This window comes from Salvelinus alpinus, chromosome 19 (genome assembly GCF_045679555.1).
Source record: "Salvelinus alpinus chromosome 19, SLU_Salpinus.1, whole genome shotgun sequence".
In the NCBI taxonomy this organism is placed as follows: Eukaryota; Metazoa; Chordata; class Actinopteri; order Salmoniformes; family Salmonidae; genus Salvelinus; species Salvelinus alpinus.
The window spans coordinates 47988339-48010466 of record NC_092104.1 but is presented as its reverse complement, the minus strand read 5'-3'; the positions used below and the strand labels follow the sequence as shown (position 1 = coordinate 48010466).

General features: G+C 40.8%; 1 protein-coding gene across 4 annotated transcripts in view; it reads right to left on the bottom strand.

Annotated features, from left to right (window-relative positions):
* LOC139545753 (EGF-like repeat and discoidin I-like domain-containing protein 3) overlaps positions 1 to 22128 on the bottom strand; it is a 264851-nt gene that overhangs the window by 73175 nt on the left and 169548 nt on the right. For all 4 annotated transcript variants that reach the window (XM_071353873.1, XM_071353874.1, XM_071353875.1 and 1 more), the window contains one exon: positions 16788 to 16969. In XM_071353873.1, coding sequence (XP_071209974.1) covers positions 16788 to 16969 — 182 coding nt within the window. The remainder of the gene's footprint in view (positions 1 to 16787; positions 16970 to 22128) is intronic.

Genomic DNA, 22128 nt, shown 5'->3' with positions numbered 1-22128 from the left:
AACATGTAGTATGCTAACTTATCGATTTATTGTGTTTTCGCTGAAAAACGCTTAGAAAATCTGAAATATGGTCTGAAATCACAAGAACTGGGTCTTTCCATTGCTATGCTTTGTCTATTTTTATGAAATGTTTTATGATGAGTAAATTGGTCATACACGTTGCTCTATCTAGTAATTCTAGTGGATTTGTGATGGTCGGTGCAATTGTAAACTGTGATTTCTACCTGAAATATGCACTTTTTTCTAACAAAAACTATCCTATACCATGAATATGTTATCAGACTGTCATCTGATGGTTTTTTTTATAGGTTATTGGCTATCAATATCTTAGTTGAGCCGAATTGGTGATAGCACCTGAAGGAGTAAGAAACTGATGGAGTTAGAATAGTGGTGTATTTTGCTAACGTGTTTAGCTAATAGATTTACATATTTTGTCTTCCCTGTAAAACATTTTAAAAATCTGAAATGGTGGCTTTATTCACAAGATCTGTATCTTTCATCTGGTGTCTTGGACTTGTGATTTAATGATATTTAGATGCTACTATCTACTTCTGAAGCTATGCTATCTATGCTAATCAGTGTGTGGGGGGTGGGGGGTGCTCCCGGATCCGGGTTTCTGAGGCAGTAAAAGTTAATGAAGCTGCCTCGAAGCGAGCATAGAAGTAATTTAGCTCATCTGGTAGGCTTCTGTCACTTGGCAGCTCTTGGCTGTGCTTCCCTTTGTAGTCTGTAAAAGTTTGCAAGCCCTGCGGTGTAGTACGATTCGATCTTAGTCCTGTATTGACACTTTGCCTGTTTGATGGTTCATCAGGGGACATAGCGGGATATCTAATAAGCTTCCGGGTTAGAGTCCTGCCCCTTGAAAGTGGCAGCTCTACCCTTTAGCTCAGTGCAGATGTTGCCTGTAATCAATGGCTTCTGGTCGGAGGTATGTACTAGAGGTAGACCGATTAATCGGAATGGCCAATTAATTAGGGCCGATTTCAAGTTTTCATAACAATCGGAAATGTGTATATATTGTTTTACACCTTTATTTAACTAGGCAAGTCAGTTAAAACCTCTTGAAGCTAGGGGGCAGACTTTTTATGTTTGGAAAAATAACATTCCCACTGTAAGCTGCCTATTTCTCGGGTCCAGATGCTAGAATATGCATATAATTGACGGAGTAGTTTTGAAAAAACTCTAAAGTTTCCAAAGCTGTCAGAATATTGTCAGGGAGTATAACAGAACTGATTTTGCAGGCGAAAACCTGAGGAAATCCAACCCGGAAGTGACTCTTATTTTGAAAAATCACTGTTCCATTGCCTGCCTTTCATCCATTTAAAGGGATATCAACCAGATTCCTGGCTCCCTCAGGGTGTGAACAGTCTTTAGACATAGTTTCAAGCTTTTATTCTGAAAAATGAGCGAGATTTATCAAAACACGTCAGTGGAAAGACGGATGTCCTTCCATTAGTTCATGCGTGCGACACTGGTTGCTCGACATTTCTTTCTCTCCAGTATTGAATAGTGTACAGTCCGGTGGAAATATTATTGATTATTGATGTTAAAAACAACCTGAGGGTTGATTATTAAAAACGTTTGACATGTTTCTACCAACTTTACGGATACTATTTGGAATTTTCGTCAAGCCTTGATGACCTGCCTAAGGCTGTGGAATACTGAACATAACGCGCCAAACAAATGGAGGTTTTTTGATATTAAAATAATCTTTATCGAACAGAAGGAACATTTATTGTAAAACTGGGAGTCTCGTGAGTGCAAACATCCAAAGATCATCAAAGGTAAGCGATTCATTTGATTGCTTTTCTGGCTTTCGTGACCAATCTACATTGCTGCTAGGTGTTCTTAATGTTTGTCTAGTGATCGATAAACTCACACAAACGCTTGGATTGCTTTCGATGTAAAGCATATTTTCAAAATCTGACACGACAGGTGGATTAACAACAACCTAAGCTGTGTTTTGCTATATTGCACTTGTGATTTCATGAATATAAATATTTTCAGTAATTTGTTTTGAATTTGGCGCTCTGCAATTCAGCGTTTGTTGATGAAAATGATCCCGCTAAAGGGATCCGTGCGTCAAGAAGTTTAATTAAGAACACATTCTTATTTTCAATGACGGCCTAGGAACGGTTGGTTAACTGCCTTGTTCAGGGACAGAACGACAAATTTTTACCTTGTCAGCTCAGGGATTCAATCTTGCAACCTTACAGTTAACTAGTCCAACGCTCTAACCACCTGCCTCACGAGGAGCCTGCCTGTTACGCGAATGCAGTAAGAAGCCAAGGTAAGTTGCTAGCTAGCATTAAACTTATCTTATAAAAAACAATCAATCAATCAATCATAATCACTAGTTATAACTACACATGGTTGATGATATTACTAGTTTATCTAGCGTGTCCTGCGTTGCATATAATCGGTGCGGTGCGCATTCGCGAAAAAGGACTGTCGTTGCTCCAATGTGCACCTAACCATACACATCAATGCCTTTCTTAAAATCAATACACAGAAGTATATATTTTTAAACCTGCATATTTAGCTAAAAGAAATCCAGCTTAGCAGGCAATATTAACCAGGTGAAATTGTGTCACTTCTCTTGCGTTCATTGCACGCAGAGTCAGGGTATATGCAACAGTTTGGGTTGCCTGGCTCATTGGGAACTAATTTGCCAGAATTCTACGTAATTATGACATAACATTGAAGGTTGTGCAATGTAGCCTTGCTTCAAGCATTGCGCTGTTTATGACTTCAAGCCTATCAACTCCCGAGATTAGGCTGGTGTAACCGATGTGAAATGGCTAGCTATTTAGCGGGGTGCGCGCTAATAGCGTTTCAAATGTCACTCGCTCTGAGACTTGGAGTAGTTGTTCCCCTTGCTCTGTATGGGTATCGCTGCTTCGAGGGTGGCTGTTGTCGATGTGTTCCTGGTTCAAGCCCAGGTAGCGGCGAGGAGAGGGATGGAAGCTATACTTTTACACTGGCAATACTCAAGTGCCTTTAAGAACATCCAATAGTCAAAGGTATATGAAATACAAATCGTATAGAGAGAAATAGTACTATAATTCTTATAATAACTACAACCTAAAACTTCTTACCTGGGAATATTGAAGACTCATGTTAAAAGGAACCACCAGCTTTGATCTCATGTTCTGAGCAAGGAACTTAAACGTTAGCTTTCTTACATGGCACATATTGGACTTTTACTTTCTTCTCCAACACTTTGTTTTTGCATTATTTAAACCAAATTGAACATGTTTCATTATTTATTTGAGGCTAACTTGATTTTATTGATGTATTATATTAAGTTAAAATAAGTGTTCATTCAGTATTGTTGTAATTGTCATTATTACAAATACACTTTTGAAAATTGGCCGATTAATCGGTATCAGCCTTTTTTTGGTCCTCCAATAATCGGTATTGGTATCGGCGTTGAAAAATCATAATTGGTCGACCTCTAGTATATACGTACGGTCACTGTGGCGACTAGGTCATCGATGCACTTATTGATGAAGCCAGTGACCGATGTGGGGTACTCCTCAATGCCATCGGAAGAATCCCGAAACATATTCCAGTCTGTGCTAGCAAAACAGTCCTGTAGCTTAGCATCTGCTTCATCTGACCACTTTCTTTGGACTGTGTAATGTAATGTAATGTAATGAGAACCCAGCTGGCTGTATGTTACAGTCCCCGATGTCTCTCTGGAAGGAGATCCTCACCCTGAGCTTGTCTACTTTATTGTCCAAGCACTGAATATTAGCGAGTAATATACTCAGAAGTGGTGGATGGTGTGCACGCCTCCTGAGTCGGACTAGAAGTCACTCCGAATACCTCTTCTCTGCCGGGAGCGTCTTGGATCAGCCTTTGGGATAATTTCAATTGCCTTGAGGGGTACGAACATAGGATCCAATTCGGGAAGTTCTTATTTATGGTCGGAATGCTGGTAAGTTACCGCCACTCTGACATCCAATTTTTTTTTCCAGCTGTATGTAATAACACACAAAGAAAATACTGCAAAGTTGCTTAGGCGCTAGAAGCAGAGCTGGCATATCTGTCAGTGCCATCTTACTCTTGTAGGCCCAAGTTACGATATTAAGACTAAACAGCTCGATGGTGGTTATACAAGGCTGCTATACTAACCCTGCTAATGATAATGACATTACTTATTATAATGATGATAATAATAACAATAAGGAGATCAAGAAAAAGGAGGGTTACTATTATTAGAAGAAAAAAGAATCTGACAATTTGTAACTGTGTAAACACAAAATAATTTATAAGTAATACCATAGGCTGTTCTAACAAAAAAAAGTGTAAAGCCTTTATTCCAGCATAGCAAAGATTAAAAACAGCTGAATTTGAAATTGTTTATCAGACGTTGTGGTTGCTTGAGGCTTGGTGCTCATGGAATCAGTACGCTATTAAACAAACACTCAAACAGGCTACAGAAGCAGGATCTGTCTTATTTCTGTAGCTAAATTGATATGAATGATTTATAAAGCCAGGCAGATTTAACAGTTAGGCTGTTGATTATAGACCTAATTAAATTGGGGTTTCCTCTCTCCTCAATATTCTTAAGCAATTAAGGCAAGACTGTTTTCTCATCTCCTAACTCCACTGCTGCTTCCGCCGCATTGTTCTCAACACCAATATGGTGGTTAACTTTGCTATTATGCACACAGCAACATGGTCTAGGAAAAGGCGGCATTTCAACAGCACACAGATGTTTCAGATCCACAGACAGCAACTGCTATCAACGTGGAGGAAAATGCATTTGTTATTAAATAATATAATTTGTATTACTGTTGCACCATTGTTCTTATGTAATATAACCATATAGGCTACAATTTCAGTAGCACATGTCTTAGAGCGATGGACTGTGCCATCCCCATGGCGTCCAGAATGGATTAGTCCACTCAGACAGGTGCGAATCAGACATGGGTGTTGCACACCATTATTTATTTTTTACTACGTGCTCAACTAAAGAAATATTGGTTGACCGTCAGACTATCAACCAAATAATCGATCAGTCGACTAAATGGGATCAGCCCTAGTGGATTTTGATGTGTGCTTGGGTTTTTTGACTTGCTGGAAGATTCGCTTGCAGCCTCCTGGTGGAGGCAACCAGGTTTTGGGCTAAAATGTCCTGGTAGGTAGTCTAGTGTCAGGTTTGTAATTTGTTTCATTAGTGCATTGTTGATTTAGTTCCAACATGTTTTGCATGTCAGCAATCACATTTTCTTTATTTTGAAAGTTATATATCTTGTAAATGTGATTGCTGACATGCAAAACATTTTGGAACTATATCAACAATGCACCAATACAACAAATACCAAAATATACTTTGAGTTTTCCTTTAAGAGCGTTGACCCAGTGACCGAAAGGTTGCTGGTTCGAATCCTCAATCCAACAAGGTGAGCAATCTGTCGATGTGCCCTTGAGCAAGGCATAACATACGAGTGTTTGCTCAATTATTTAAATGTAACTTGTCATTGTACTTGATAATGTTCATGATGCCGTTGACCTTAAACCAGTGGAAGCAAAATGGCCCCATAACATCAAAGACGTACCACCATCTATTACAGTAGGTATTAGGTACTTTTCTACACACCCACCAATGGTGTGCTTGTCCAAAGAGCTCTATTTTCATGTCATCTGACCATAGCACCAGTTACAATCCAAGTGCCAATGCCTTTTAGCAAACTTCAGGCAATGCTTGTTGAGGTCAATGGCATCATGAACAGACAGACACACACACACACACACACACACACACACACACACACACACACACACACACACACACACACACACACACACACACACACACACACACACACACACACACACACACACACACACACACACACACACACACACACTAAAGGCTTTCTGTTTTCTTAACACACCCTACACTCACAGAGCGATGAGTCTCAGATCAATCTCTTATGCATTTACATTGCGTCAAAATGATATTAGTGTACATTTGTACATTTGGCAACTGCTACTTCCTCACGGCTGATACCACACCTAACACCCTGGGTGAAATGAGGGGAAAACCCAAATGATCTCTCCCACAAGGATGAGAGACATCATACTGTAAAAACCCGAAAAGGCCCCTCTTCATGATAATAATGAAAAAGCAACACTTTTTTGGGCCTAACTTAAATTCTGCACTGGAGCATGAGAAAGCATCATGACCACATACTTCTTTACTTGCAGACTACAGTACCTCCAATATCAAGTCTTCTTGACAATGTCTTTTACGCCGCATCCGCAATGCAACCAAAGCCACAATTAACCCCCACTTATTCTCCATTTCTTGTTTATCTCATATTCTGGAGAACAACAGTAGCATATTCTCTCTCTAATTAGGCTACAGTAACTAAAAGGCCAGCACGCAGGTAATATAAAACTTTTCTGTCCTTGCATTTATGGCACTGTAAATTGTAGTTATATCATATATTAAGAAAGAATCAGTTAAATTAGACTTCACATTCAATAGCTGAATGTGAACCCTGTAAGAATCTTGGATCTAGCTGAAATGTTGTTAAATAATGATCTCAGAAATGTAGTGTAACTACTCAACATTTTGTGTCTCCTTATGTCTCCTAAACGGTTTTCATGGGTTTTCATGCTAAATGTTATGCTTCTAACCAAAATAGTCAACTTACCTTGATACTTAAAACCTAAATCGATACTTTCATTAACGTGGTTCTTCAATAATTATGCATAATACTTTTTGGATGTGTATTTGGGGGTGGTTTCCTGGACAGAGTTTAATTTATGTCAGGATAAGGCTAATTCTACTTAAGTTTATCCAGATTTTTTTTAAAGACTTTCTGAGATGTTACTGACCTTTAGATTAACTAGTACTAGACTAGGGAGTACCAGACTAAGGTAAATAAGGACTAACCAGTTAATCTTTGTGAAGCCTAATTAGATTAACATTGTGCATTTGGTGTTGACCTGAGGATCCTCTTAAGGATCATCGTTCCGTCAACAGGACAGTTGTAAATCATGCAGCTCGTTATGTCAAGATCACAGATTTTAGAGTAACAATACATTTCAGTACATAGTCTTATATTGGCTGAAAACTTAAATTCTTGTTAATATAGCTGCACTCTCCAATTTACAGTAGCCATTACTGCGGAAAAATAGCATGCTATTGTTTGAGGAGAGCTCCTAACAACAAAACCTTTTTTTAGATTTGATAAATTCACCTCTGAAGGTGACATGTGTATTTACATAAAATAAAATCAACTTTATTTAACCAGGTAGGCCAGTTGAGAACAAGTTCTCATTTACAACTGCGACCTGTTCAAGATAAAGCAAAGCAGTGCGACACAAACAGCAACACAGAGTTACACATGGAATAAACAAACGTATAGTCAATAATACAATAGAAAAGTCTATATACAATGTGTGCAAATGAGGTAAGATTAGGGAGGTAAGGCAATAAATAGGCCATAGTGGCGAAATAATTACAATTTAGCAATTAAACACTGGAGTGATAGATGTGCAGAAGATGAATGTGCAGGTAGAGATACTGGGGGCAATGGAGAAAAAAAAAAATCTAACAATATGGGGATGAGGTAGTTGGGTGGGCTAATTACAGATGGGCTATGTACAGGTGCAATGATCTGTAATGATATGTCTTTCCAGCTTCAGTGATTTTTGTAATTCGTTCCAGTCATTGGCAGCAGAGAACTGCAAGGAAAGGCGGCCAAAGGAGGAATTGGCTTTGGGGGGGACCAGTGAAATATACCTGCTGGAGCGCGTGCTACGGGCAGGTGCTGTTATGGTGACCAGTGAGCTGAGATAACGCGGGGCTTTACCTAGCAAAGACTTATAGATGACCTGGAGCCAGTGGGTTTGGTGACAAATATGAAGCGAGGGCCAGCCAACGAGACAATACAGGTCGCAGCGGTGGGTAGTATATGGGGCTTTGGTGACAAAACGGATGGCACTGTGATAGACTGCATCCAATTTGCTGAGTAGAGTTTTGGAGGCTATTTTGTAAATGACATCGCCAAAGTCAAGGATGGTAGAATAGTCCATAGGATGCTTTGTTGCGAAATAGTAAACCGATTCTAGATTTAATTTGGGATTGGAGAAATCTGAAATCTTGCTTTGATTTATCATCCAAAGGGTCCCAGAGATAACATGAAGTGTTGTTTTGTTACATAAAACCATTTTTCATATCTTAAAAACGTCCATATAGCACGCACAATCAATTTTGTAATACCACTCGTTTAATATGCAAAGAAAGGAATCTGTGAAAATCTCACCCTAAATGTTGTTTCAACAAGTCAAATCATGTTCGTATCTATTCCTCAGAGATCCTAGAAGGTAACAAGACTTCACTATTTAATTAGGAGTGTAGTATATCCTATAGGACACCATATTTGGTCAGAGAGCAACGCCTTCATGGCACGCCGATGACGCGGGCGTCCATCACTTGAACGACTGTATCTTTGTCAAATAAGCACCAATCGGGGTCAAACAAAACTAGCTAGATCGCCAATGAGCTGGGCTTTACGGGAGTATATGTAATCCATGTATATGTTGTAAAATGTAGCTTCTAACCTTGTACGACAGCATGCCTTTTCATTTTGGACAAAAATTATAAGGATATTCAGAGTTATGAAAACTGGTTGTTTTGCCAATGTTGAACTTATAATATGGCTACTAATACTTGGAAAGCTAAATCATAATCCAAGTATACAGATTTAACAATGGAATATGAATGTGAATGTCTCCTTCACGATTTGCCCAAATGTGCCTTGGGAATTGACACTAAAAGTCTTGAGGATCAGTCATACTCCAAGTTATCCATCTGAAACTTTGCACATACACTGCTGCCATCTTGTGGACACTATCTTAATTACAACCAGAGTGATGGCTATAACAGTTAACTTTCTCTTGCATTTCAAAGACGGTGGAAAAATGTCTTTGTATTTTCTTCTACCAGATCTACTGTGTTCTCCTACATTCAATTCACATTTCCAAAGTGTTTCCTTTGAAATGGTACCAAGAATATGCATATCCTTGCTTCAGGGCCTGAGCTACAGGCAGGTAGATTTGGGTATGTCATTTAGGCGAAAATGAAAAAAAAGGAGGCTATCCCTAAGAAGGGACACTAATAAATAAGCATTGTGTCGAATTGGAGTAAGTCACCTTAACTTATTTGGTATAGGAGGTAGCATTTTCACTTTTGGATGAATTTCATGCCCATAGTGAACTGCCTCCTACTCTGTCCCACATGCTAATATATGCATATTATTATTACTATTGGATAGAAAACACTCTGAAGTTTCTAAAACTGTTTGATGATGATGAATGATGCCTGTGAGTATAACAGAACTCATATGGCAGGCAAAAACCTGAGAAAAAATGGCTGTGTTTTTCTGTGGCTATGTACTGAGCTAACATAATTGTTTGGTGTGCTTTCCCCGTAAATCCTTTTTGAAATCAGACATGTTGGCTGGTTTCACAACATGTGTAGCTTTAATTTGGTGTCTTTCATGTGTGATTTCATGAAAGATTAATCTTTATAGTAATATATTTGAATTTGGCACGCTATATTTTTTCTGGATTTTGGCCAAGTGGGACGCTACCGTCCCACCTATCCTAGAGAAGTTAACCAAACGATGGACGGAGGTAAAACATTTTTTTTCCAAAGAATTTCAATGACTTTGAAACAAAACATCTTAAATGTGAACCCAATTACTGAGAACAAACAGCATTATTCATCAACAGAAAACAAGAAAAAAAAATGTTGACTACAATTTGTAATGAATTCAACTCAAATGAAAAAGTCAACAAAAAGGTAAGATACTGTAGCTCAATTTTACAAATCAGAGTCACTTTGAAATGTTCGTTTTCTTGTGCAACATAACAGTGGAGCCTAAATGTATTTGTGTGTCAGAAATGTAACACAAACCATATCAAACATAATTATTAATATACTTTCTATATTGTCTTCCTTAGGTCCTGTGGAAAACCATGAAATGTAACTTAAAGAAGACATGCTGTTGCTGGTAGGTAGCATTTCAAGACTGGTGGCAGATGAGTTGGGGGACTCGTTGACTTTGATAATTTATAGACAGCAACTCCTGGAAGGTATCCCTGAAGATAACCATTTGGACAGTTCAAGTGGGGGACCGTTCCAATCCTCATTTGGTAGGACACATTCACTCAACATGTGCCATCCCAGGACTGCAGGGAATATGTAATGTTGTCAGTCATCTCTTGCACACCCATAATAAAATGATGTAATGAACTCACCTCTTGAAGAAATAATGTTCTCTAATGCAGCAATGTAATCATTATTGTAGAGGCAGATGATCACCATAGCATGGAGGGGATAAGACCGGCTGAAGGTCAGCCTGCTACATGTGCAGCAGCCAGGAGGGTAGATTGTGTCACTAACCCGGGCCAGAGGACAAAGACAAAGAGGCTGAGCATGCATGAGAAACTGGCCATGGAATTTAACGAGCTCAAACTAATATATTTAAAAGAAGAGCATGATATGAAGATGCACATCTTTTATGTTGAGTTGGTTACGAAAGAGGAGGAGAGAAACATGAAGCAGCACCAGTACCGATGTCGGGGTACATCTGGGTCACCTGGGTCATTCTCATCTTCAATGCGATGATCTGTGCAGCCATGGTGTTTGAGGTAATTGTGAAGCACTGACGTTTCAATTATGACAATGCAGCATCTTCTTGGTTGAAAGCGCAATGTTTTTCTGAGACACTGAAAGCGCGACTCTTCCATACACCAAACATGCGCTCCACTACACATCTGGTGTGGATATGAGCTTGGTTGTACCATCATTGCTCAGGTCCTATTGCATGAAGATAGGGGTTGGAGAAGACGTTTGTCTGTGCATGACTCATGAGTTGCACATTTCCAACGTGCAACAATGTTGTACATTTATTGAGATCCAGTTTTTACAATCCCTGTACTCCTCAGCATCTGCTGTAGAGGGACACTTGATGGGAATATGACATACATCTATACAGCCAATGACTCCAGGGAAGTTCCCATATTCATAGAACTCTATCTGGTAGTTGGCTTGGGCAGCAGCATCAGGGAACTTGCTGTAATTGTCTTTCAGTTCATATATACCATTATATACCATACCATTGACTGTGTGGACTATTCTGCATAGAGTCGGTTCACTTATATCACACAAATCACCTGTTTCATGACGGAAGGCTCCAGATACCAAAAACCTCAAGGTGATCAGTAGTAGGGAGAAGGGCTGGGCCTTATAAACTCAGCAAAACAAGAAACATCCTCTCACTGTCAACTGCGTTTATTTTCAGCAAACTTAACATGTGTAAATATTTCTATGAACATAGCAAGATTCAACAACTGAGACATAAACTGAACAAGTTCCACAGACATGTGACTAACAGAAATGGAATAATGTGTCCCTGAACAAAGGGGGGTCAAAATCAAAAGTAACAGTCAGTATCTGCAGTAAGTACTGCAGTGCATCTCCTCCTCATGGACTGCACCAGATTTACCCGTTCTTGCTGTGATATGTTACCCCACTCTTCCTCCAAGGCACCTGCAAGTTCCTGAACATTTCTGCGGGGGAATGGCGCTAGCCCTCACTCTCCGATCCAACAGGTCCCAGACGTGCTGGTGGCATTGTCATGCTGGAGGGTCATGTCAGGATGAGTCTGCAGGAAGAGTACCACATGAGGGAGGAGGATGTCTTCCCTGTAACGCACAGCGTTGAGATTGCCTGCAATGACAACAAGCTCAGTCCGATGATGCTGTGACAGACAATGACAGATGCTCCACCTCCAAATCGATCCGACTCCAGAGTACAGGCCTCGGTGTAACGCTCATTCCATTGACGATAAACGCAAATCTGACCATCGCCCCTGGTGAGACAAAACCGCAGCTCGTCAGTGAAAAACACTTTTTGCCAGTCCTGTCTGGTCCAGCGACGGTGGGTTTGTGCCAATAGGTGACGTTGTTGCTGGTGATGTCTGGTGAGGACCTGCCTTACAACAGGCCTACAAGCCCTCAGTCCAGACTCTCTCAGCCTACTGCGGGCAGTCTGAGCACTGATGGAGGTGTAACTCGGGCAGTTATGGTTGCCATCCTGTGTCTGTCGTGCAGGTGTCGTTAACGTGGTCTGCCACTGCGAGGACGATCAGCTGTACATCCTGTAGCCCTGTCTTAGGCGTCTCACAGTAAGAACATTGCAAATCATTGCCCTGGCCACATCTGCAGTCCTCATGCCTCCTTGCAGCATGCCTAAGGCACGTTCACGCAGATGAGCAGGGACCCTGGGCATCTTTCTTTTGGTGTTTTTCAGAGTCAGTAGAAAGGCCTCTTTAGTGTCCTAAGTTTTCATAACTGTGACGTTAATTGCCTACCATCTGTAAGCTGTTATTGTCTTAACGACCGTTCCACAGGTGCATGTTCATTAATTGTTTATGGTTCATTGAACAAGCATGGGAAACAGTGTTTAAACCCTTTACATGGAAGATCTGTGAAGTTATTTGGATTCAAAAATTATCTTTGAAAGACAGGGTCATTTATTTTTTTGCAGGGTTTATATTTTCACACATTATCATCTGATCCACAAAGGAATTTTCTGAATGACAGTCAAGTGATGAACAGATGTTTTGATAGCAAATGCAATGCAACAACACCCCAAGTGCTGGGGAAAAAAAGGGGTTCCCGAGAAATGTCCATTCGTGAAGACAATTGTACCTGGATCCACGTTGGATCTAATACCCCTAGAGAATTGAGGTTGATCACCTGTTGTCTGCTTGCTTTACAGCAGGGTCTCGTTAGATTTAACAGAGAAAGCATCAAGGTAATGCTTTCATATGTTTGCGTGCCTCGGATCGGACACCGTCTAGTGTGTGCAACTGTGTAAGATAGACTATTGCACAAAACTATTCCTATTAATTATTTTGGACATAATATTTAAAAAAATCTAAACCTAGGAGACTTATTTACAATATGATCTGGTACTGAAATGACATGACAAATCATTTATCTTCCATGTTACACCTGCAATTTGAAAGAATACAAGGGGTTTGAAGTAGTCTACTCGAACTACAATTTGGAGCTCAGAAATTCAAGTACTGGAATAGGTCTGCCTTGAAACTCAGAACATTTCCTCAATTTGGTGCTTGAAAAGTTTGTATAATTATTGTAGCCAATTCCCGACTCCCTTATAATAATATGAGATTACATTTTCTTTTCAGTTTTTGTGAGAGAGCGATGCTGAGATTCAAAAGGTGAGATTAATGGCTTTATTATGTGTGCCTGCGTCGGCAATATAGGCTACAGAAAAATGGGCATTTATGCATCCAATCCATCCATTACATTTTAGAATGTAATAATAATTCAATATCAATGTAATGGCAAGGCCTACATTTTTTGTATTATTCTTAAAGTGGCCTACTTAAAAAAATAAAATAAAAATGAAATCTTTTTGGGGAGAGGGTTCTATATTAGGTCCTACATGTACGATGATATATATTATACAATTGTATAATTTGATTAATTAACCCTTAGCGCCGACACTGCGTCATTCACACAGGCTGTAGTAATGCCGACACACTCTTCAGAGTCAGAAAGTACCGGTTGCATACTGTGTTCCTGTCAGATTTAAGAACACGCTTTCATGCCAGGCTGATTAGTCCAGCTGACTTAGGAGACACCTCATGTTGAGAATGTGAACACTGTTTCTAGGCAGTAGTTTAAATCTTAGTGTGTGGAGGAAGTCAGCACTGAACTGTAAACATGACTGATCATATTACTTCATTTAATTGTTCTTGTTCACATTTGTTCATACTATACTGAGATATGATAATCCCAGTGAGGGTTTCTGCTGCACCTACGTTAACTATTGTACTTCAAGATACACTGAGAGCACAAAACATTAGGAACACCTTCCTAATATTGATTTGCACGCTCTTTTGCCCTCAGAACAGCCTCATTCGTCGGGGAATTGACTACAAGGTGTCGAGCATTCCACAGGGATGCTTGCCCATCTTGACTCCAATGCCTCCCACAGTTGTGTCAAGTTGGCTGGATGTCCTTTGGGTGGTGGACCATTCTTGATACACACGGGAAACTGTTGAGTGTGAAAAACCCAGCAGAATTGCAGTTCTTGACACACTCAAACCGGTGCGCCTGGCACGTACTACCATACCCGTTCATACCCGTTCAAACACTGATGAAGTGGATTTAGTAAGTGACGTCAATAAGGGATCATAGCTTTCACCTAGATTCACCTAGTCAGTCTATGTCATGGAAGTGTATAGCCACACATACTGTAGGGTATATATACACTTATTCAGTATTATTAAAAGTATGACTGTCTGAATGATTTGATTTGGTCTTCAGTATTACAGGGCTGGGGGCAGATGCAGGGGGTATTGAGATCTATAGATCCACATGAGGAACAGACAGACACGCAGAGCAGGGGTGTTATACCTGAACAATGACAGGGCTGCCAGCTCTAACCCTCAAACTGATTTCAGATGAGAAAATAAGCACATACACACGCACTCACACACACACACACACACACACACTTTCAGAACACACCACCCCCAAGCCTAAAACTCCATAGCGCTGAGAGAAGTCTATACCTCTCACCTACCACATCCCAATTACCAAGAAGTCCCTCTCCTGAAACCCAGAGCGCTCCCAGAATCCACATCATCATCCCACGTGGCGTCATTAAAGCCAACCAACCCGCCTCAGTGATTCATATCTGATTTTCCTTGGTTGCTTGGTTGCTTTTCTCTTGCTCTCTCTGGCTCTCTATCTGTTTCTCTCACCTTTCCCTTCCACATGTCTCTGTCTTCTCTCACTCTGCCTCTCTCCTCAGATGATGTTGTTGGATCATGCTTTCTCTACACCCTCCCCTCCTCTTGCTCTTTGACACGTTCTCTCGCCCCCTCTTCCACATCTCTCTCTTCCGCCTGGCTCTGTTGCTGTGAGCAACCCCTGAATGTGTTTGTTGTTTAACCTGTTAGGAATGAACACAGTGTTGCCAGTTACAGCCTCTCACTGTACTGCGGGCCTAATTCGATTTCATCACACCATCTTCGGGTCCTCATTTATGTGCTTGTTGTCAGAGATACCCAGAAAGATTTACGCTGGGTTCCAGAGCCAACGGCACAAGGTATCACACAAACTGATTTGATTTGAAATAACCGGTGAAAAAAAATATATAATACGGTTCTATTGTATAAGAGACAATGGGAGTTCCTATCACTAACTGCTTTCAATATCCCCACAGTGTAATGTACCCATTGTTGTGAATACAATTACAACTAAACAGACCCTTACACTCTTAGAAAAAAGCTAAACTAAGTAAAACTCTGTGGTGCAGCATTAAGTCGTTGGCTTTAGAAGACTACAATCAGTTGGAATACCAGGTTCGGAACCAAAAAGTGTTCTACCTGGATCCAAAAAGGGTTATCCAAAGAGTTCTCTTATGGGGACAGCCGAATAACCCTGTTAGGTTCTAGCAGTTTTTTTTTGAAGAGTGGAGATTTCCGAACTGGCCCCTCTGAGACAAACGTCGGAGAAGTGTGTATGCCCGAATGAAGGGTATGTATTTGCATTTTACTAAAACACTTCTGAGGTGTATCACATATGTGCTGTGATTCGCTCTAGCAACCCCACTGGTAATACATAGTGATGGGAAACGGAGGCTTTCTGAAGACGGTGCCCTCACTTAATTGTACTGAAAAACGTTTCATTACTCGGAGCTTCATTATTTGTTCACAATGCACGTACGGCACATCTGCTGGTCAGCCATAAATAGCAGCGTTTGATTATCATAGACCCAAAAAAATTCTCTGTTTTAAGCAAAACTGTGGTGCAGCGGTAAGTTGTTGACTTTAGTAGCCTATAATCAGCGTACACCACGTTTCCCTTTTTTGCATTCAAGTTGAGTATTTTTCAAAAACTGAAGCTATGGCATTATATAGGATGCTTAAGACAGAAGCTTATTATACTATACTAAATAAAACAAAATATTTGAACAACATTGCAGAAAGTGTCATTTCACATCAAAAAATCGAAATGGTGTGCTTTCATAGCGAATCGACCACATACCATCACGTCTCTGAATGTTCCATAGTTCCCTACTCTACCTGCTAAGCTACCGGTCAGGTGAAACGTTTTGAACAACATCCTAACTATATTTGTAATGTACGGTGTGCAGTAGAGGTCAGTGTTTGAAAGCAGCTTGGAATTGAAGAAAGCACCAGCACCACGGCAAAATCTGTGGGATCTTGCATTTTGTAACGCACGGTTTGAAAAAGCACGTGATCAAACGAAGCTTCGGACGTCATTAATGACATACTTCTGTAAAGTGATACACGCATCTGCACACTGCTTTGAAGTTAGCTGCGCAGCGATTTCGACGCATACCTCAGAGCTCTAGTAATACACACAGGAGCAGAACCAACAGCTTTTTTTGTCCAGTGCTCACAGTTTAATTAGCCAGTTAACCCAATCAGTCAACTGAAACACTAATTAACTGTAAAGGACCTCAATTAGAACCAAAGTCCCTTCAACTCTCCAAACAGATACAATTCAGACAGTGAGGGATAATTCACAACTTCCTAAACTCCAGTTAATACTGCATTGACGCCAATATTCACACACACTTATCAGATCAACATTCTCTCTGGTGTGACGGTTTTTGTGGACACATTCATCTCTGTCTAGTAACCTGAGTGACTCGTGTCTCCCGGCCGGTGTCTGTGTCTTACCTGGATCCAGGGCCATCTGTCGTTCTCGGCAGCCGTCCAGGCGTTGACCAGGCCCTTCTTGTTGAGCCGGGCAAAGTAGGGGTACCATTTCTGCAGGCCGAACAGAGCACGGTGGGTGGACGAGGCTGTTATCTGCTGGTTGGAGATGATGCCCCCCTCCATGCCCAGTGGTCCAGAGCATTCTGAGAGGACAGACATATGTATGAGGTTAGATTACGGATGAAATATGTATGCAACCATACTTTTCACACATATCTGTCCAGTGAGTTAGACATACAGGTTGCATATAGTAATAAGACATATGTATAGCTGTGTACCAAAGGGGCAGCATTCTTTCTTCATCAGACTAATCTCATCATCCACAGTCCCGTTCTCTACAACACTGCTGCTTTTCATTGTTCCTTCCTCTGTCCATGATTTTCTGTTGTAGTCCATCTCTGTCTCAGAGATGAACAAGATGTATTCCTTGGTTGGGCTCCCCTCCGTTACATCAGGCAGAGTCTCAGTCATTGACACTGTGTCTTTCCCTCCGCTAACTGAAATCGTATCTATATTGCTGCTCTCTCTCACGGAAATCCTGTCCTTGATGTCGTTAAGCGACAGGTCACTTTGACTCGTGTTCGTCAAACTTTTCTCGCTGCTCCGGTTCATAGCCAAGACATCCTCAATGTTTCCGCTATGCCACAGCCCTCTCTCATCGTAGCCCTTGATTACAGGGCCATCCACATGCACAGGAGCCATGGGCCTTTTCTCCAAGTCCTCCACCAAAAAGAGGGCCCTCAAACTGGCTCCAAAGGAGCTCCGACTATTCTGTCTGGACAACATAATCAACACAGTCAAACAGACTGCAACATAGTTTTTACCTTCAAGGCTGCAGAGCTAAAGTGGAGAGGCATGACACAAATACAGGTCTAATGAAATCATCCAAAGTGTTAAAATCCTTTTCAGAGCACTCAGCTTTTTTCCAGGCCTTCTTTCTTCCTACTTAGGAACTGCTAAGCAGCATCTCCAGTTACAATAGCAGCCTTTTACCAGCCACATATTGTGGATTTGAAACTCTGCCAATGCCTTCAAAGATAAAATGCTTCTTGTGCTGAACTTGGAGTGCTTATTTTTGTTGTTCTCCCGCTATAATGTGCACCTTGTCAATGGTGTAATTTACCATAATCAAACAATTCCTAGAAAATCTCATTATAAAGAGAGATATGTCACATGCCCATCCCAGTGAGTAACTGTTTGCCAAGATATGCCAAATTCTGGCTGCTCTTCCATCAGTACTTTTAAGTGGAAGCATTAACAGCAATTGTTTTCGATAGCTGCACAACAGCCCTCAAATGGCAGGTGTTTAGCACCTACTATCCTAGATGAGACTTTGAACAATAGCTAGTCTGTGTTCAAAGACGTCTGGTTTGTTCTCAAATCACACGACAGTTTATTAGATTTCACCTACCTCACGCTGATGATCAATTAGAGTGATATCTGATGGGAATGGAATGATTCGGAATGACCATGTAGCAATAATAACTGTCCGTTTTTGGATCTATTGGTGCTATCTGGAGAAAAGTAGCTGTGCTATAGATATGAGTCATCTTTAGCTTCAGCTCTACAACTAATTATGGACACTTTATAAAGTCAAGTAGATAATGGGAGATTGACAATCTTCTGACTTATCATATCGAATAAAAATAAAATGTCATTCTCTTTGCAAAACAGACCAATTCAATATGCTGCATCTCAACCATCCGTCCCTGTGTTTCAGGTTAAGAGGACCCCTGTGAGGACTTGAAGAGGTCAAACGGGGCAGCTTCCTCTTCCGCAGCTTCCTCTGTACCCACCTTTGCACTAACTCGTTTGACTCATCACATACGCTGCTGCTACCACTTATTATCTATCCCCTACCCACGTGTACATAACTACCTCAATTACCTCATACCCCTGCACATCGACTCTGTATGGGTACCCCGTGTATATAACCAAGTTATTGTTACTCATTGTGTATGTATTCCTCGTGATATTATCTTTCCATTCTTTTTCCCTTTTTCTCTCTGCAATGTTGGAAAGGGCCTGTAAGTAAGAATTTCACTGTTAGTCTTCACCTGTTGTTTACGAAGCATGTGACAAATGAAATTTGATTTTAATGCCATTAGAGTGTTTTGCTCAGTGGGGCATTAACAAGGCTGTTATGACACTGCTTTGCAAAGCATCTTTTAGGCCTCTGTAAACAACACCCTTGAGCGTTCCCAACTAACAGCCTCGCTGGGCAAAACACTGCTGAGTAGCTAACTATGGCACTCTCCTTAGGCGAAAAAAACAGCATGTCATTGAGCTAGGCTCAAGCATAAAGGTGTCTTGTGCTTTCAGACCTGCTTCGTATGCTTAGTTTGTAATGAGTACTTTCCATCAGGCACCCACTTCATATAATTGTATATAATTACAGACAAGTAATTCTTTAACTGAAATAGCACTTCTGATTGAGGATGAATTTGTAAACCTGGGTAAGTTAAAAGCTATCAACGACTAAACTATTGTTGCCCGAGTGGCTAATAACAAAGAAACATTGAGGAGTGATTTCATTTACAGTCCATTGTTATAATATTGTTTTAATTTGTACTAATTAGAAAGTATTCCAGCTTTTTCCATTCAACAGGTAACATATGACAATAAGGTTAACCTCCTTCTTAAGGATCGTTGGCTATGCCAGATACGATCCATTATTAGTGGCTAAAACAATGTTGTTGACTGATTTAGTTGTTCTATCCACCCTAGAAAAGCTTGGTGCGGTTATTTATTCCAAAGCGGTCTTCTCTCTTCAGATGTTCTGCTGCCAATAGTAGTAATCTCAGAACTTCTATTGCAGTTGGGAGATCATTTAAGACTGAGCTGGATTTTATATCAGAGCAATGTGAGTCTCTGATGTTTAAAAAGAACCATGCACATCAACAGCAAATACTGCCCGACTTAGTCTTCAAATATTATATTTATTGATTTATTTTTATTGAATTTTAAAACCACATTGCACCTGCAGTGAAGCCCCTCAACATTTACTTCCAGTCTTTTAACAGACACTCCCATCCTGAGCGACGCATATGAGCAATCAGGGTCAAGCGCCCTGCTCAAAGGCACATCGACAGATCCCCACCCAACCAACTTGGGGACACGAACCAGCGACCTCTCGGCCACCGGTCCAACGTTCCCAACCGCCAGGCCAACCACGGACCCAAACCATCCAACCCCCCGATTCTGTCATAGCATGCAGACAGTTTATGACACCCAACAATATATCTTAGTTTAACACTTACGTGAGATAAGATGGGTATATAGTAAATTGGTCACAGTAAGTATGCCTAACTGATGTCTACTGACATTGGTCAGCATGTTGACACAACTGTCCACTTTTTAGAAGACTAGCCTTGGGCAGTGCTTCCCCTAGACAATAGGATGTGTCACGAAACACTACCCCACAGGATTAGCCTGCAGCACCAGTCATCAAAGTCTGTGATGTGACCTTCACCTTTTGGGCAAACACTGTGAACCTGTGAACCTGTGTAGCCTGGAAAGCAAGGAGACCACTCTCACCACGTGACAACATCATCAACTCAGTGGGTTTTGTCCAACATGTCTCCGGACCTACTCACTGCCACAGTCATACTCTGGACCTAGTTTTGTCCCATGGAATAAATGTTGTGGGGCTTAATGTTTTTCCTCATAATCCTGGACCACCATTTTATTATGTTTGCAATCGCAACAAATAATCTGCTCAGACCCCAACCAAGGATCATCAAAATTCTCAGACAACCCAAAGATTCCTTGATGCCCTTCCAGACTCCCTCTGCCTACCCAAGGACGTCAGAGGACAAAAATCAGTTAACCACCTAACTGAGGAACTTAATTTAACCTTGCGCAATACCCTAGATGCAGTCGCACCCCTAGAAACTAAAATCATTTGTCATAAGAAACTAGCTCCCTGGTATATAGAAAATACCCGAGCTCAGAAGCAAGCTTCCAGAAAATTGGAACGGAAATGGCGCCACACCAAACTGGAAGTCTTCCGACTAGCTTGGAAAGACAGTACCGTGCAGTATCGAAGAGCCCTCACTGCTGCTCGATCATCCTATTTTTAACTTAATTGAAGAAAATAAGAACAATCCAAATTGTATTTTTGATACTGTCACAAAGCTAACTAAAAAGCAGCATTCTCCAAGAGAGGATGGCTTTCATTTCAGCAGGGATAAATTCATGAACTTCTTTGAGGAAAAGATCATGATCATTAGAAAGCAAATTACGGACTCCTCTTTAAATCTGCGTATTCCTCCAAAGCTCAGTTGTCCTGAGTCTGCACAACTCTGCCAGGACCTAGGATCAAGGGAAACACTCAAGTGTTTTAGTACTATATCTCTTGACAGTTGACACAATGCTGAAAATAATCATGGCCTCTAAACCTTCAAGCTGCATACTGGACCCTATTCCAACTAAACTACTGAAAGAGCTGGTTCCTGTGCTTGGCCCTCCTATGTTGAACATAATAAATGGCTCTCTATTCACCGGATGTGTACCAAACTCACTAAAAGTGGCAGTAATAAAGCCTCCCTTGAAAAAGCCAAACCTTGACCCAGAAAATATAAAAACCTGTCAACCTATATCGAATCTCCCATTCCTCTCAAACATTTTTGAAAAAGCTGTTGCGCAGCAACTCACTGCCACCTGAAGACAATGTATACGAAATGCTTCAGTCTGGTTTTAGACCCCATCATAGCACTGAGACTGCACTTGTGAAGGTAGTAAATTACCTTTTAACCTCTCTTGGGTAGGGGGCAGTATTTTCACCTCCGGATGAAAAGCGTACCCAAAGTAAACTGCCTTGTACTCAGGCCCAGAAGCTAGGATATGCATATAATAGTATATTTGAATAGAAAACCCTCTAAAGTTTCCAAAACTTTTAAAATAATGTCTGTGAGTATAACATAACTGATATGGCAGGTGACAACCTGAGAAAAATCCATCCAGGAAGTGGAATTATTTTCATGTGGCTGTTTTTCAACTCAATGCCTATAGAGAATCCAATGGGTTAGGAACCAGATTGCAGTTCCTATGGCTTCCACTAAATGTCAACAGTCTTTAGACATGGTTTCAGGCATTTATTTTGGTCAGAGGACAGAGGAAGTATGCAGACCTGATTTGGGCGATCTCACCGTTTGTTATTTTTCCTTTCTATTGAAAACGGTATTGTCCGGTTGAAATATTATTGATTATAAAGACAATAAACAACCTGAGGATTAATTATAAACATCGTTTGACATGTTTCGACAAACTTTACTGGTACTTTTAGTATGTATTCGTCTGC